Genomic DNA, 13,612 nt, shown 5'->3' on the forward strand with positions numbered 1-13,612 from the left:
GCTCTGAGACTGGGCAGCAATGAGGTAGGTGTCCTCTAAGGTGGGTGCTGAAAGCCGGAGGAGGTCTGTAAATGGCTGGTGAAGAGTTACGGCTTTGAAAGAATCCTCTGGTGCTCAAGGCAAGGACTTCCTGGTGTCTACAGGTCCAGGAGTATAGGTTTACAGTCTTGCCTGGATACCTGGGCGATGTGTGGACTAAAGCTCCTTGGGCTGGAAGCATTTCTCTGTGGCTTGACCAGAGACCCTCTTAGCAGACACCCCTATAGTTGGGTTTGGAAGTCAGACTTGTGTTTGAATTCTGGCTGTGCCACTTTCTGCCTGTGGGAGTTTGTAACATCTTTCTCTGGTATGTGTTTTGGCAGTGCTGGGACCTAAAGCATGGTAGGCCATGTTACTGAGCTATACCCCCCAACCCCGTTTTCCTCTTTAAAATGGGCAGAACAGGTCCTTCCCAAGATGGGGACACAGTGCTTTGTGTCTGTTAGGACTCCTCCAACTCTTAAAGTCACTAGTCTTTTACCTAGTCACCTAAACCAGGTAGATATCCCAGCTGCCAGCCCTGTTTCCCCCACCCCACTGTGTCATTCACACATAAATACTGCCGCAGCTTCCTCTTGGGCCTCTGGTCTAGTCTTTGGAATGCAAAGCTAGCTGTGGCCTGCGTGGTCCCAAGAGCTGCCAGGAGCTGGTGAGCCTTCCTGGACTCACCTCATCCTTCAGCTCCCTGAAGGCCCCCACTTTTGCTCACCAGCCCTTGGTTCATGCTATGCCTTGGCTGGCACCTTTCCTCAGTCTCCTTTTCCTGAGCTCTCCTGGGCACTGGGTTATCTGCCTCCCCCACCAGACTGTGAGCTTCAGAATACCAACTCTGCCCTCATTGTCCCCTCAGTACCCAGCAGGGCTTGGCACAGGAAGGCCCAGCAAGTCTGTCAGGGTCCTAGTGAACACTGGTGATGTACAGTACAGAGCAGGGTCCAGGGTCACCCTCCTTTCTGGACTGGGCCTGCTACCTGCCAGGCTTGGAGGAGTCCAACCCTACCCTGATAGTGCCATGTAGTGCCTTTTCCTTTAGGGGAAGCACTTTGGAACCTGTGTCATTTCCATTAAACACAAGCTGTTGGGGTTGGCGCCAGGGCCTCACACACGCTAGGAAAGCACTCTACCACTCATCCCCAGCCTCTGAACCTGTCCTCTGCCTCCTGCCCCCACCCAAGAACTGCGCTGGCCTTGAACTCTCAAGTCTGTCTCAGCCTCCTAAGTAACTTGATTATAAGTGTGTGCCACTGTTCCTAGTTCCACACCTGTTACTTTAAAGCCAATACTTGTGCTCTCTGAAATAGGCTGCAAGTCTTATGAGGAAGGTCGGCAAGCTTCTGCAGAGCTCCTGCAGGAGGCGCCTGAAAGAGGGTAGAGGGAAGCATGCTGCTCAGGGTGGTGTGTGGGGTGTGGGTTGGGTGTTGCTGGGGACCCTATCTGCCTGAGGAAAGCAGCAAAAGGGGTATGAATGCCTCTTTGCCCATTACTGCAGGGCCTTGCGACAGACACCCCAACTTGGGGACCCAAACTCTTAATGGGCTAACACAGGCTGGGACTGCATTTAGTAGAGAATAAGGGGAGCTGTCAGTTCATTGGTAAGCAGTTCATGACCAGTGGAAAACCACCCTCCTTCCAAACACACAGGCAAGCATGTCCACAATTGCATTTTTATTACCTCCATTTTCTGAAGCAGTTCATGACCAGCATTGTGCTTTGGTGGCATTTCTTTAAGAAAAAGGCACATATTCCTTGAATAGGTAAGAAAAGCTCCTCCCCCTTCTAAGGGAGCAGTCCCCAGGGGTGTCCCATACTGGTACCCCAGAAGCGTTCAGCAAAGCCTTCTCAAGCCCTTCCTGGCCCCTTTTCCCCAGCTGCTGGGATGAGGGCAGACTCCCCACAGGTCATTTGATCTTGAGGTCCTTCAGGGCTGACTCCAAGCTCTGCAAGGAGGCAGAATGGGCAGACTGGTTCTCAGCTTTGTGCCCCCATACACAGGGCCCCCAATCCATGCCCCCTTAGCCCCAGCATAGTAAAGGACAGAACCTGGTCTTTGGAGTGGGGCAGACCTGAGTCTAAATCCCAACCAGAGGGCATGCAAGCCCAAGGGTCAAGGGCTGCTCCATTACTGCACCCCTAGCCCCCAAAATGCCTTTCTCCTGTAGGAGTCATCCAGGACTGGGTCATCCAGGGTCATGCTGGGGAGGTGGAGAGGGGAGAAAGGTCAATCCAGGGGCCTGGAGGGAACTGGGATACAACAAAGTCTCACCTTCACATCCCAGATGCTCATGCCACCATCCATGCCTGTTGTGCAGAACTGTGAGCACTTTGCCTTGCCCCCACTGAGCACTGAGATCTGGCTGTAAGGAGGATGAGAAGCTTGGGGATCCCAGCCTATGCACCAGGAGATCCCAAACTCCTATGAGATTGAAGTGCAAGATGGAGGTGCCCAGCCAGGGACAGGCTGAGAGTGGGCTTGGGAGTCTGCTTTGGGGACCAGCAGTTGCAGAAGACACTGAAGGGCTGGGCAGGGAGGAAGGACATGCACATCTAGGGGATGAAGTGCCAATAATGTGCTGGGACAGGGGAAAAGAAGGGGAAAATGAGGTTGGTTCTAAAAAGATGCTTAGTTGGAAGATTGGGCAGATATAGGCTTATAGCCAAGGGGCTGTTGAAGTCTTGCCATCACCCTGATTAACATGGCTGGGAGCTTTGGGTTTTGGAGGGTCCTCAGGTGACTGCAGAGGGACCCTTACCTCCACTGGGTTCTAGTGATAGACCCACCCACAAAAAGCCTGCTGCTCACAGGCCTCACTCCCAGGACAGTCCAATTATCAGCGAGGTTAATGCTCAGCCCCCACCTGCTGTGATTTTTGTGCACCCAAAAGAGTTCTCAACTGCTTCCCAGATGGTGTCCCTCCCTCCAGGGCTCCCCCTGCACCTGACTTCTTGGGTAACCCTGGCCCTGCCCTCACCTGACACTGTTCTTGTGCAGAGAGTCCAGCCCAGCTCCGGCGCCGGCGCCACCTTCAGAGCTGGCCTTTTTGTCCAGGTTCTGGAAACGCTCACGGGCTGTCAAGCCCCGCTGCGAGCTCTGCTTGGGCACATCCAGCCGCCCACCAAAGCTCAGTGTCCCCGCGGCACCATCGTAGGTAAACAGCACTGGAAAGCAGTCATGGCCCTGTGGCCATGTGGAGTTACCACTGAGTGCCTGCCAGGGCAGGCTCAGTGCCCCCATTCTCCACCCAACAAAGGAGAGGTGAGGCAAGGTGCTGGGGAGCATCATATATCCCATGTGGGGCTTTGATGGCACTTCCACTGAAATGAATGTCCCAGCTTGGGGACATGACCAGGCCATGAAGAATTAGGCCTCAACCCCAGGTATACAAATGGGATGGAACTATCCTCTCACACAGCAACGCCTGGATCTAGTTGAAAATCTTGGATTCCCCAAGAGTTCCACCCAGCCAGTTATACCACCTCCAGGAGAGACCCTGCAGCTAGCTGCTCCTCTGGATTTTCTCCTCATAAGGCAACCGGGGAAGCATGTCAGAGACCAGGCCTCCTTCAGACTCCCTCACAATACCCACACTGCACATGAAATGGGAGCAAGAAGTCCTTACTGCATTAAGCCAGGGCAACTGGGGGTTTTTTGTTGTTACTGCAGCATAACCTAACCTATTCTGTCCCATGTGGATACGAATGGGTGTAAGGCAAGAAGGGAACAAGGGAGAGGGGAAGGTAGGAGAGCTGCTCCTACCAGCCACCACTGCTTACCGCTGCCACCAGACTGTTTTCGGTGATGAAGGTGAGGGCCAGCAGTGGCAATGTTTCAGAGGCCAGTGTGGCAACGCTGAGGGGAAGAGCAAGGTTAGCCACCGGGCACCACCTCCTGCCTGTGTCTGGGTTACCCTGTAGCCCTGCACCTCCACCCCTGTACTCACGCCATCTTCTTGTCGGCATCAGCCAGGCACACGGTACTGTCATGGCTGACCCAGGCCACACGGCTCCCGCTGGCTGAGAAACAGACACCGTGTACCCAGCCACAGCTACTGCTGGACTCAAACATCAGCTCCCCAAAGGGCATCTTGGAGCCCCATGGAGTGGGGGCTGGTCGTTCCTCCACCTCCTTGATGTAGGCAGAGAAGATCCTGCCAGCAGAGGCAAGAAGGGAACTGAGGTTTAGGGGCCTGAGAAGGGAACTCCCTCCCAAACCAGGCTGGTGGGGGACTCCGAGTGGTCAGAGCACAAGCTTGGAGCCCGTGCATTCAAGATCTGGCTCCCATGACCTGTGTCTTCATGCTCAACAAGTCTGGGCCTCAGTATTCCCTATGTGCAATAAGATGGAGGTGAGGGTGTCCCAGAGCCTGTGGGGACAACCTGAGAGTTGACTATCCACAACTCATGTGGCCCCCAGAGGCTGTGGTCCTATCATGCCAGCCCTTCGGATGCCCCTCCTCTCCTCTCTGCCTGGATCCAGCTCTGCCCCTTCCTACAGGCTCCACCCTCTTTCACTCCCCAGCATTCACCTCTTCTCAATCCACCTGACAGATCAGGGTAGCAGCAAACCAACTCCCCACCCACCAGCAAAGCCTCACAGGATGCCATCCTTTCTTGCCTAGGGCCTCTGAAGTGGCTTCTGGTGCCTGTTGTTTTCTAAGTGGAGATTCAGAACAGGGTGGCAGGGGTGGGGAGCAGCCACCTGCATGAAGCTGGAGAACTGGTGGCCAAGGCAGACTTGGGTGCTAGGCTCAGAAGTTAAAAACAGTGAATAGCAACTGGATACGCTATGTTCCAGTCCTGAAGATCATGAAGCAAGACTTGTTCCAGTTTACCAGTCATTCCTACCTTAATAAACGCACCCGCTCACCTCCTTCAGACAAGCCAGGAAACTATAAAGGTGGGAGTTATACTGAGGCAGGGGCTACAGGGCTGTAGACTGGACACAGGGTGATTCTTCAGAGAGCAATTCCTCACTTGGGGTCCCTGGGAGGAGGCTCCCATCTCACCTGCACTTGAAGTCACAGGAACCAGCAGCCAGGAGCACATTGTTGGGATGCCAGTCCAGGCTGAGGACAGTAGAGCGGATGGGCTTCTTGATGTGCTTGCACACCCACCTGGACACGTGGCCAGACAGGTAGGGAGGAGAGGGACAGGAAGTGAGCATCCACAGACCTCAGCACATTGCAGGCCACCAATGTCCTAGGTGGAGAGACCTGGACTTATGTGATGTAGGACAGGCAGCAATGTGCTGGGTCTCCTCTGGGATGGGGATTCTGTCTTGTATCCTTTTAACCTCACAAAGTTATCTAAGCTACAGTTTCCCAGATTTCAGCTGGGCTTCTGCCTGGTGCCCACCCTCAGCCATGTGGGATTGAGGCATGTCTGGCAGTTGGTGAGTGGCGCCCCGCAGTCTGACAGGCTGGGCATCTGGGTAAGTGACTGATTTTGCTCATCTGCAGAGTGGGACAGACCCAGTCCATGGGGCTGTCAGGAAGTCATGGCTTAGCAAGTGCCCCCAGAAGTGGGGCCTGGGATGCTCTGTGTCCTCATTGCCAAGTTGAGGCTGGGGGACCACTGAAGGACTATGCAGAGTCCCTTGTCTCACCAAGAGACAGACTTTCCTGGGGTCACGTGAGTAGGGGTCCCAACATCTCCTGTGCCTTCTGGGGACTAGTGCTGCCTCCTGTAGGTCTGCAGTCCTGAGCTTGGACAGTCCCGGGTCCCTCCCAGCCCACTCTGGCCCTGCCCAGGCACGCACCAGTCATTCTCCTGCTCAAAGTAACAGATGGAGATGACACGGGAGCCACTGCCCACAGCAAACTTGTTCTCATTGGGGGCCCAGCGCACACAACGGGCAGCACGGTTGATCCGCAGAATGACGAGAGTGGGCTTCCACGTGCGGCCCTTCAGCGTCCACACATAGGCATTGCGGTCTGTGCCGCAGGTCACAATGCGGTTACTCTCAGGGGCCCAGTCGATACCTGTGAGGGACGTAGAAAACACTAGGCTGAAGCCATCAAGCTGAGCTAGCTCTACAGGGGTCACATAGGAAGGGCCAAAGCCACAACCTGCAAGGAAGCTGCCTCTGCCTAGCACATACACTTCCCTGTAGGCCACTATTACCTGGAGAGACCAGGGTTGCCACTGGACCTTATGAGAGCTGTAACAGCTCTCCTAGGCTATCACCATAGGCTTGAAGACAAAGCTAGAGATAGAGTTCTTTATAGAGCAAGAACTGAGCTGCTGGATCAAGCCTCTCCTGAACCTACAAACCTTGAGTTTCTCAGTAACATGAGCCAACATAATCCCTTTACAACCTAAGCCACTTTGAAACAGGGCTGTGTTCCTTGAAACCCAATCTGTTCTGCTTAATTCACTGATTAGGTAGGTGCATGACCACAGCCAGCCCCTCCCTGTTCCCTCACCAGTGCTGACCCACCTGTCACCTGCCCGTTGTGCTCCTTGAGCTCATGCACCTTGGTCCACTTGGCCCCGCTCTTCTCGTAGATGTGCACCTCGTGGTTGTTGGGGCAGATGGCGATCTCTGCAGGAGCAGCAGAAAGGGCTTAGCAAGGGGAAGAGATATGGGCCCCCAGCACCCTTCCCCATGACTACCCTCCATCTCACCCTTCACAACCCAGGCTCTCCTCTAGTGGAGTCCCCTGAAACCCCTCAGGCCTTGCTGAGCACCCTCTCACCCTTCTGAGTCTGGCCACCCCTCCCTCACCTGTACCCCCTCAATGCTCCCACAGCCGTCTCACAACCCAGGACCTCTTCCCATCCCACTGCTCTGGCCGGTGGCTGCCCTGCTACTGCTCCCTGTCCCCATTGCCAGCCAGCCTCCTGGCTGCTCCTGACACCTTGGGCTCCTACCCCTGCCCTCCCTGGCTTCAGTGCCACTTGCTCAGAAATGTCTCTTTTCACCCTTTCTAGACCAGTAGCTCTGCCTCCACAGCCTCCCTCTTTAGGTCCCAGTTTCATTTCTTGTCCTTGTACCTTCCCCTCAGGAGACCCAAGCTTAGTGTCCTGTCCTATCCCCCCCACCCCTACAAGCACCAGCTCCTGCAGCAGGGCCTGGCTGGCATGCTCCACACCCCCTGAGCTCTTCCCCTTCCCTCCAGCACCTCCCTCAGGACAGGGCCTAGGGGCAGGGTGAGGATGGGTCTCAAGGAGCCCACTGGGTGGGGGGCACTCCCAGTGGGCACTCACGGGTGCGATCCTTATTCCAGGCATGGCAGCTGATGGGCTCCACCAGGAAGCTGTGGTAAGCCATGGCTCAGCTCCTGCACCAAGAGAAGAGAGAATGCAGGTCAGCTCTGTTCCTGCCCAGAGAGACCAGGACCCACGTGACCCCCATGGGAAGACCACCCCGGTTTCAGAGGGGCACCAGTTTGCAGGAAAGGATGGCAGGGCCCACCTGGGTCTCCTGACAGGCCTGGTGTGTGGCTTCCAGACCTGGGGCCTGTTCCCCTCCTCCTAAGAGGGCAGGTGTCACAGGATGTCTCTGTGGCTTCAGGGAACAGAGTGGGATGGGCAGATGAAGATCTGTTGTGAGTGGGGTGTGCTGGGACCTGGCCAGACAGGCTGGCACCTGCCAGCTGTGCCTCATGGGTTGATCCTCCACCCTCCCACCATAAGGTCTGGGTGACGATGAAATGCAGCAATCCTGTAAGTGTCCCAGAATGCAGCACACTGACCCTCCATGCCCAGAGCCCAGGGACCCAAGGGAGAAGCAGAGGTGGACAGGCCTTCACTTGCTGTGCTCAGGTCTGGGTAATGGGGTTTTAGAGAGACCCTAAGGTGGCCCACCCATAAGGACATAGGAGGAAATAGAAGCAGTGGGGTGAATGCAGCCCCCTGCAGGAGACCAGCTCCAGCACTGATAGTGAAACCCTGGCAGGGGGCAGCTCAGCCCCCACCAACCATTCCCAGCTGTCACGGAGCTTCGGAGGAACCACGGAGGGTGGTGGCACAACACTGGCTCCCTTCCCTCACTGCTGTCCCCAGCTCATACCCTGCTGCCTCTGCAGGGTGCTGTCTGCCCTTGGCCAGCCTGGGGCCTCCCATCTAGCCAAATGTGCCTTCAAGGCCAGTTCTATCACCTGCAGCCCTAGGCTACTCCTGCTCAGCCAAGATGCACCCATCCAGAAAGACCTAACAAGAACATCACTTCCCAAACCCAGGCTCTGCCTGTCTTGACACTGACTCAGCTTCTCAGCTGCAGGTCCTGGAGTGGAGGAGCCCCGAGGCACTGCTTGCAAAGCCATGTGGCCCGGGGGAACCTCTCTCATCCTCCCAGAACCTGTTTCTTCAGCATCAGGGTGGAAACAGGAATCTTGCCTCCCCAGAGGTGCTGGGCCGGTGAAATAAGATGATACACCACACTAGGCACCAGGGGGTGTCCAAGACATGGCAGTCTTGGGCCATAATAGACGTGATGGCACCTGACCTTGGTTTATCCTTTGAAGAGTCGATCTCCCCAACCAGGCCAGAGGCTGATCCTGGGGCCCACATGTCCTGCCATTCAAGTCTGGGAATCAGTGGCACCTCAGCACCCCTACCCCAAAGCTCACTGCCTGGTGGGCCCTGCCTGGTATGCCCACCCAAATGCATACTCTACTTTTTTTTTTCTTTCTTTTTTGGTACCAGGGATGGGACCCAAGGGTCCCAGCGTTTTTTTTTTTTTTTTTTTTTTTGGAGACAGGGTCTCGCTGAGTTGCTTAGGGCCTCACTTAGTCATTGAGGCTGGCTTTGAATTTGCAGTCCTCCTGCCTCAGCCTCCCAAGCCACTAGAACCATTAGCTCGCCTAGCCACACCCCTGCTTTTACATACAACAAAACATCCTGAAAAGTATCCTGTTTCAGAATAAGACACCAACAGAAATGTGTGCATCTTTATGGTGGAGGGACCTTGTCTGTTCCCTCCATGCCTGGGAAAGGGCCTCAAGTGGGTCCTCCTCAGTTGACATTTGCAGAGAAAGTGGACAAGAGAGCCATGTGCACATACAGCCCAGGGTCACATGTGAAGACATTGCTGCAGACAGACATCCTGTGTGTGCACAGTGAGCCTTACCCAGGGCAGGCCCCCAGCACGGCTGCCTCCCTAACCTCTCTCCCAAGGCCTGTGTAAGGCAAAGCCCCCGCCTGAAGTGCACCTCAGAGCCTTCGGCCAGGTCATCAGGCCTGCTGGGGGTTTCCCTGAGTACTTCCGGGGTGGCCCAGGTTTAGGCCATCACTGCCCATGCCAGATGACAAGGCTGAGGAGAGGGAAGCTTGAGCCTGTCTGACCAAGCTGCTCAGCTGCCCCAGTTCCACGGTCTGAGGTCACCAGCGGGGCAGGGGCAGGGCTGAGGCCAGGTTCTAGTTGGCCCCTGGCGTCCAGTGGTCAATGGCCGCTTCCACAGCTTCAGTGGGAGCAAAAAGAAGGAGGAAGCTGGGGCTGCCGTCTGTGGTGGGGCCCAGAACCTGAACTTGGGGAACCCTGGGCTGGTAGGCAGACCTGACTTTTCAGCAGCAATTGTGACACTCTGCATGGGCCCAGGCAGATCGGTCCTGGCTGTGAAGGTGGAATGGCCACCCCCATCAGCAGCCCCCGCATGTCCTAGTGAGTAATGCAGGAGGAGGCCCTGGGGAACATTGGCCCTGTTTCCTGGAACTCAGGGGCTCATGGGGGAGGTGCTGGTAAAGATGGCCACAGGGCTGGGCGCGGTGGTGCACACCTGTAATCCCAGGGGCTCCAGGAGGCTGAGGCAGGAGGATCAAAGCCAGCCTCGGCCAAAATGAAGCGCTAAGCAACTCAGTGAGACCCTGTCTCTAAATAAAATACAAAATAGGGCTGGGGAGGTGGCTCAGTGGTTGAGTGAGACACAGGCCATAGGCACAGTGTGACAGACAGGGAGGTTCAGGCCACACCTATCAGCCAATCACACTCCAGCATGAATTGGGGGCAGGAGAGAAGGGTGAAGAGGGGCTGGAAAGAGGAAGACTCATTTCCCCCTTTTTATAACTTCTGCAAAGCTACTGAAACCGGCAGGGCCTCAGCAAGGACTCCCCAACCCCTGTATCTGCCAAATGAGGAAGTGGGGGCCCCAAGAGGCAGTCAGCCATGGGGCTCTGGGCTTTCCGGCTCAGGGATCATAGGATGGTTCCCTGGTCAGACCCAGGATCAGCCTCACAGCCCGCCACTCTGCCTCAGGAAAACCTCTACCAAATGGGGTGGGTGGGACAACTGCCCTCCCGAGGCTTGCAGGCCACCCTGCCACTAAAAGCTCACAGGAAAACCCATATGGGCTGCTTCGCCCCAGTACACAGCCACCAGGCCTCTGCACTGCTCCTGGAGGAAGAGGCTGGCAGGGAACGTGGTCGCCCTGATCCACTTGATGATATGGCCCTGAGAGCCAGTGAAGTCTCTGACAGCTGAGGAACATGAGAGAGAAGGGGACCCTGGGGGGTGGCATTGGGACCAGGAGTCCACCCGTGGTGCTCTGTGCTCCATCACCCTGGAAATGGTGAGGCTGGGGAGTGAGGGCCAAAGTGCATGTACACCTCAGCTGGTTTCAAGCCACCTCAGGTCAGCCTAGGGGCTGGTTCTCCATACTCACGGATCAGGTGACCAAAGATGGGTGGGGTTGGGGGAGGGAGGGTGGTGGGGCTGTGCTCCTTAGGAGACTCAGAATTCCCTGCAGGGGCAATGTGAGGTGGGAGTTTCTATTCAGGGGGTACCTAAGACCACTCACCAGGGTGTGAAAAAAATTTTTTTTAACATGAGGTCTCAGGCTTGGGATTCAGCTCAGTGGTAGAGCACTTGCCTAACATGTGCTCTGTACCTCCAAATGCCACTCAAAACTGTGGGGTCTCGCTGTTGCCCAAGCTGACCTTGAACTTGGGAGCTCAAGTGATCCTCCTGTCTCAGCCTTTCAAGGGCTGGGAATCCAGGCGTGTACCACCTTACCCAAGAACCACCCCCCATTTTTTTTTTTTTTATTACAACCTGTACTTGAACAGAAGTTCAAAAGAGGAGGTATTCGTTTTGTTCACCAAGATGTCCCCAGCAGGGATTAGGGGCCTGGACATGGTAAGTGCTCCATGAATGTGGCCTATGAATGAACTGCATCCTCTTCCTGAGGTCTATCTTGGGGGATGGTCTCTGAGGAATGTGCTGTGTTACTTCAGTGGCATGTGGGTGTTATGTGATTTGTAGAAATTTGGGGATTATGTACTCAAATTTTTCTCCCGAATGGAGTCAATGGTTAGAAAAGCTTGGAATCCTCTAATCTAGGGGACCCCCCCCCCCCGTGGATGTGGAGGGGAGAAGGATACAGCTCTCCTCCAAAGCAAGATGGGCAAAGCCCCATGCTGTCAGCTAGGGAGGACACTCTCCCTGTCCCCAGGCTTCAGGGCTACCTCCTCATGGTGCTGGGTTTAAACTGTCTCTCTCCAGACTGGCTGGGCGTCGGTCAACCTTCTGCCATGTCTTTATCCAGCACAGGCTGGGGCTCTTCCTTGCCTGGCTTTACTGGGTCTCCCTGATTCCAGAGGTCTGGCTGTATTGGAGGCTAAACTAGGCAGGAGTTGCCTGGAGCAAGGACCTTGGCTCCAGAGGCACTGCAGGAAGTCTCCGCCCAGCTCGCTCAGGCGCTTGGAGGGAATTGCCAGCAAGCCATTTTGCTCAGGGTGCTCAGTATTACTCAACTTCCTGTTGTGGGTAGGAGCCTGGGTGGTGTGATCAGCCCTTGCTACCCCCATTCACCCCTCCTGACTCTGCTCTTTAAGTCTTACAAGCCAGGCAAAGTCAAGAAACAAGACTCAAACAATTATAAGGCACCACAAAGCATGAATTAAAGAAAACAAAACAAAACCCCAAAACACATAAAACTCAATGCTGGGAGGGCTGTGGAGAAATTCTCTCATTTGTTGCAAAATAGTTTGGTCTTTCTGAAGAGACTGATAAACTGAATTCAACAACTGTGTTAGGAATGAATAAACAGAACACAATAACATTAGCAGGGACTTAATGTTGGGAGTCTGGGGATATAGCTCAGTGGTTCAGGGTAGAGCTCTTGCCTGGTAGGCTTGAAGCCTGGGTTCCATCCCCACCACTGCAAACAACAAAAACAAAACAAAAAACACACTGTGATGCTATTTAACTATTAGAAAAGACCCATCAATCATGTATAAAGACATATTTTGTACATGATGAGCAAACAGGCTCATATAAAAGCAAAGATCCCCTCCAAGTCACACAGTTCCTCAAAGGCACAGCTACGACTGGACCCCAGGCCCCCATGGTCGGGTCCCTCAGAGCAGACACACACATCAAGACTGCAGGCTTCATAACGGCAACAATACCAAGCATTCATACGCCGTCTGTACCTGGCGCACTGCCAAGTGTCTTACACACATTCTCGCATTTCAGCCTTGCAACTTGAAAGGTCCCCATTGTCCAGATAAGGAAAGTTGAGGCACACAGAGGTTAGGGGGCTCTCCAAGGTCATGGGGCCATAGAAGGAGGAAGCTGGCACTCTCACCTAGGTCCCCTGTATCCTTCTCACCCTCCGGGGTGCACCGCCCAAGGCTCGCGGAGCCCGGAGACAGCCCTTCCTGGTCTGGCCCTAGGCTCTGATCTGCTAAGGCTCCAGTCGCCGCCTGCGGGCCCTGGCTGTGCTCCCTGCGCCTCGGGGAAGGAGGGGGCGCCCGGATCCCTCGCCAGGACCCACGCCCGTCCGTCGGGACCCCTCGGACCGCGACTCCGGCGGGAGGCGGCAGCCGGGGCGTGGCGGGGGCGCCAGCTCATTTCCCGGCCTCGGCAACCCGGAAGGCTGGAGGATGGAGGGGAAGTGACTGGGCGTGGGGCCCCGCTGCACTGAGAATCGGGGTGACGGCGACACAAGCGAGGGGCCGAGCGGGAGGTGGGGACCGGGAGCGGGGCCGCGGAGGCGGGAAGGGGTCCGAGCGGGCGGGGTCCCCGAGGATGCCAGGTGTGCAGGGAGCCCGTGTCCCCGCCCTCGGGTCCCCGACCCCGCGAGCCCCCGCGCGCTCCCCTCGGGCGCAACCCGCGCCCCCGCACCTGCAGATGGCCCCTCCGCTCCCGCCGCCCGCCCCGTCGGGCAGCGACCCGACCCCCGCGCCCCGGCCCTCCCTGCAGCCCCGACCCCCGCGCCCCGCCCCGTGCCCCTCACCTCGGGGCGCCGCGGCCGCGGACTCTGGGCAGTCGACGCGCCGAGTCGGCTCTGGGCCCCGCGCAGCGCCGCGGCCTCTTCCTCGTGGGCGGGGGGCGGGGCCTCGCGGTCTGGGCTCCGGGCCGGGGGCGGGACCTGGGGCGGCGGTCGCGAGATCCCAGGTCCCGCCCACCCCTCGGGGCTCAGGAGCTGCCGCGATCCATCCGCGCGGATGTCGGAGCCGGGACGTGTGCGGAAGTCCTGCGCGGCCACCGCTCTCTGCCTTCCGGGCGGGGAAACTGAGGCTGGGAGGAGGCGGCCACCCAGCCGCTGGCAGCCGGGGGCCGCGCCCCCACCCACCGAGCGCGGGCGCCGACGGCGGGCTCTGCGCCACACGCAGGTGACCGTGCAACTTGGCG

At 56.7% G+C, this 13,612-nt stretch overlaps 1 protein-coding gene across 2 annotated transcripts; it reads right to left on the reverse strand.

Moving 5' to 3' along the window:
* Positions 1 to 1,689: 1,689 nt before the first annotated feature.
* Positions 1,690 to 13,340, reverse strand: Arpc1b (actin related protein 2/3 complex subunit 1B). Of its 2 annotated transcripts, none has more exons than XM_046453744.2 (10): positions 13,215 to 13,340; positions 7,246 to 7,319; positions 6,476 to 6,580; positions 5,795 to 6,017; positions 5,043 to 5,150; positions 3,978 to 4,184; positions 3,811 to 3,886; positions 3,009 to 3,214; positions 2,303 to 2,393; positions 1,690 to 1,976 (listed from the first exon to the last, which is right to left on the reverse strand). In XM_046453744.2, the coding sequence occupies exons 2-10, from the start codon at positions 7,307 to 7,309 to the stop codon at positions 1,938 to 1,940; spliced, it is 1,119 nt and encodes a 372-aa protein (XP_046309700.1). In that variant the 5' UTR covers positions 7,310 to 7,319; positions 13,215 to 13,340; the 3' UTR covers positions 1,690 to 1,937. The 2 variants fall into 2 exon arrangements, with proteins under 2 accessions (XP_046309700.1, XP_046309701.1); XM_046453745.2 differs by lacking the exon at positions 13,215 to 13,340 and adding an exon at positions 12,564 to 12,766.
* Positions 13,341 to 13,612: the final 272 nt, after the last annotated feature.

Source organism: Marmota monax, unplaced genomic scaffold (assembly GCF_021218885.2).
Source record: "Marmota monax isolate L192 unplaced genomic scaffold, Marmota_monax_Labrador192_F-V1.1 WCK01_AAM20220418_F8-fsc00148, whole genome shotgun sequence".
NCBI classification, from domain to species: Eukaryota; Metazoa; Chordata; class Mammalia; order Rodentia; family Sciuridae; genus Marmota; species Marmota monax.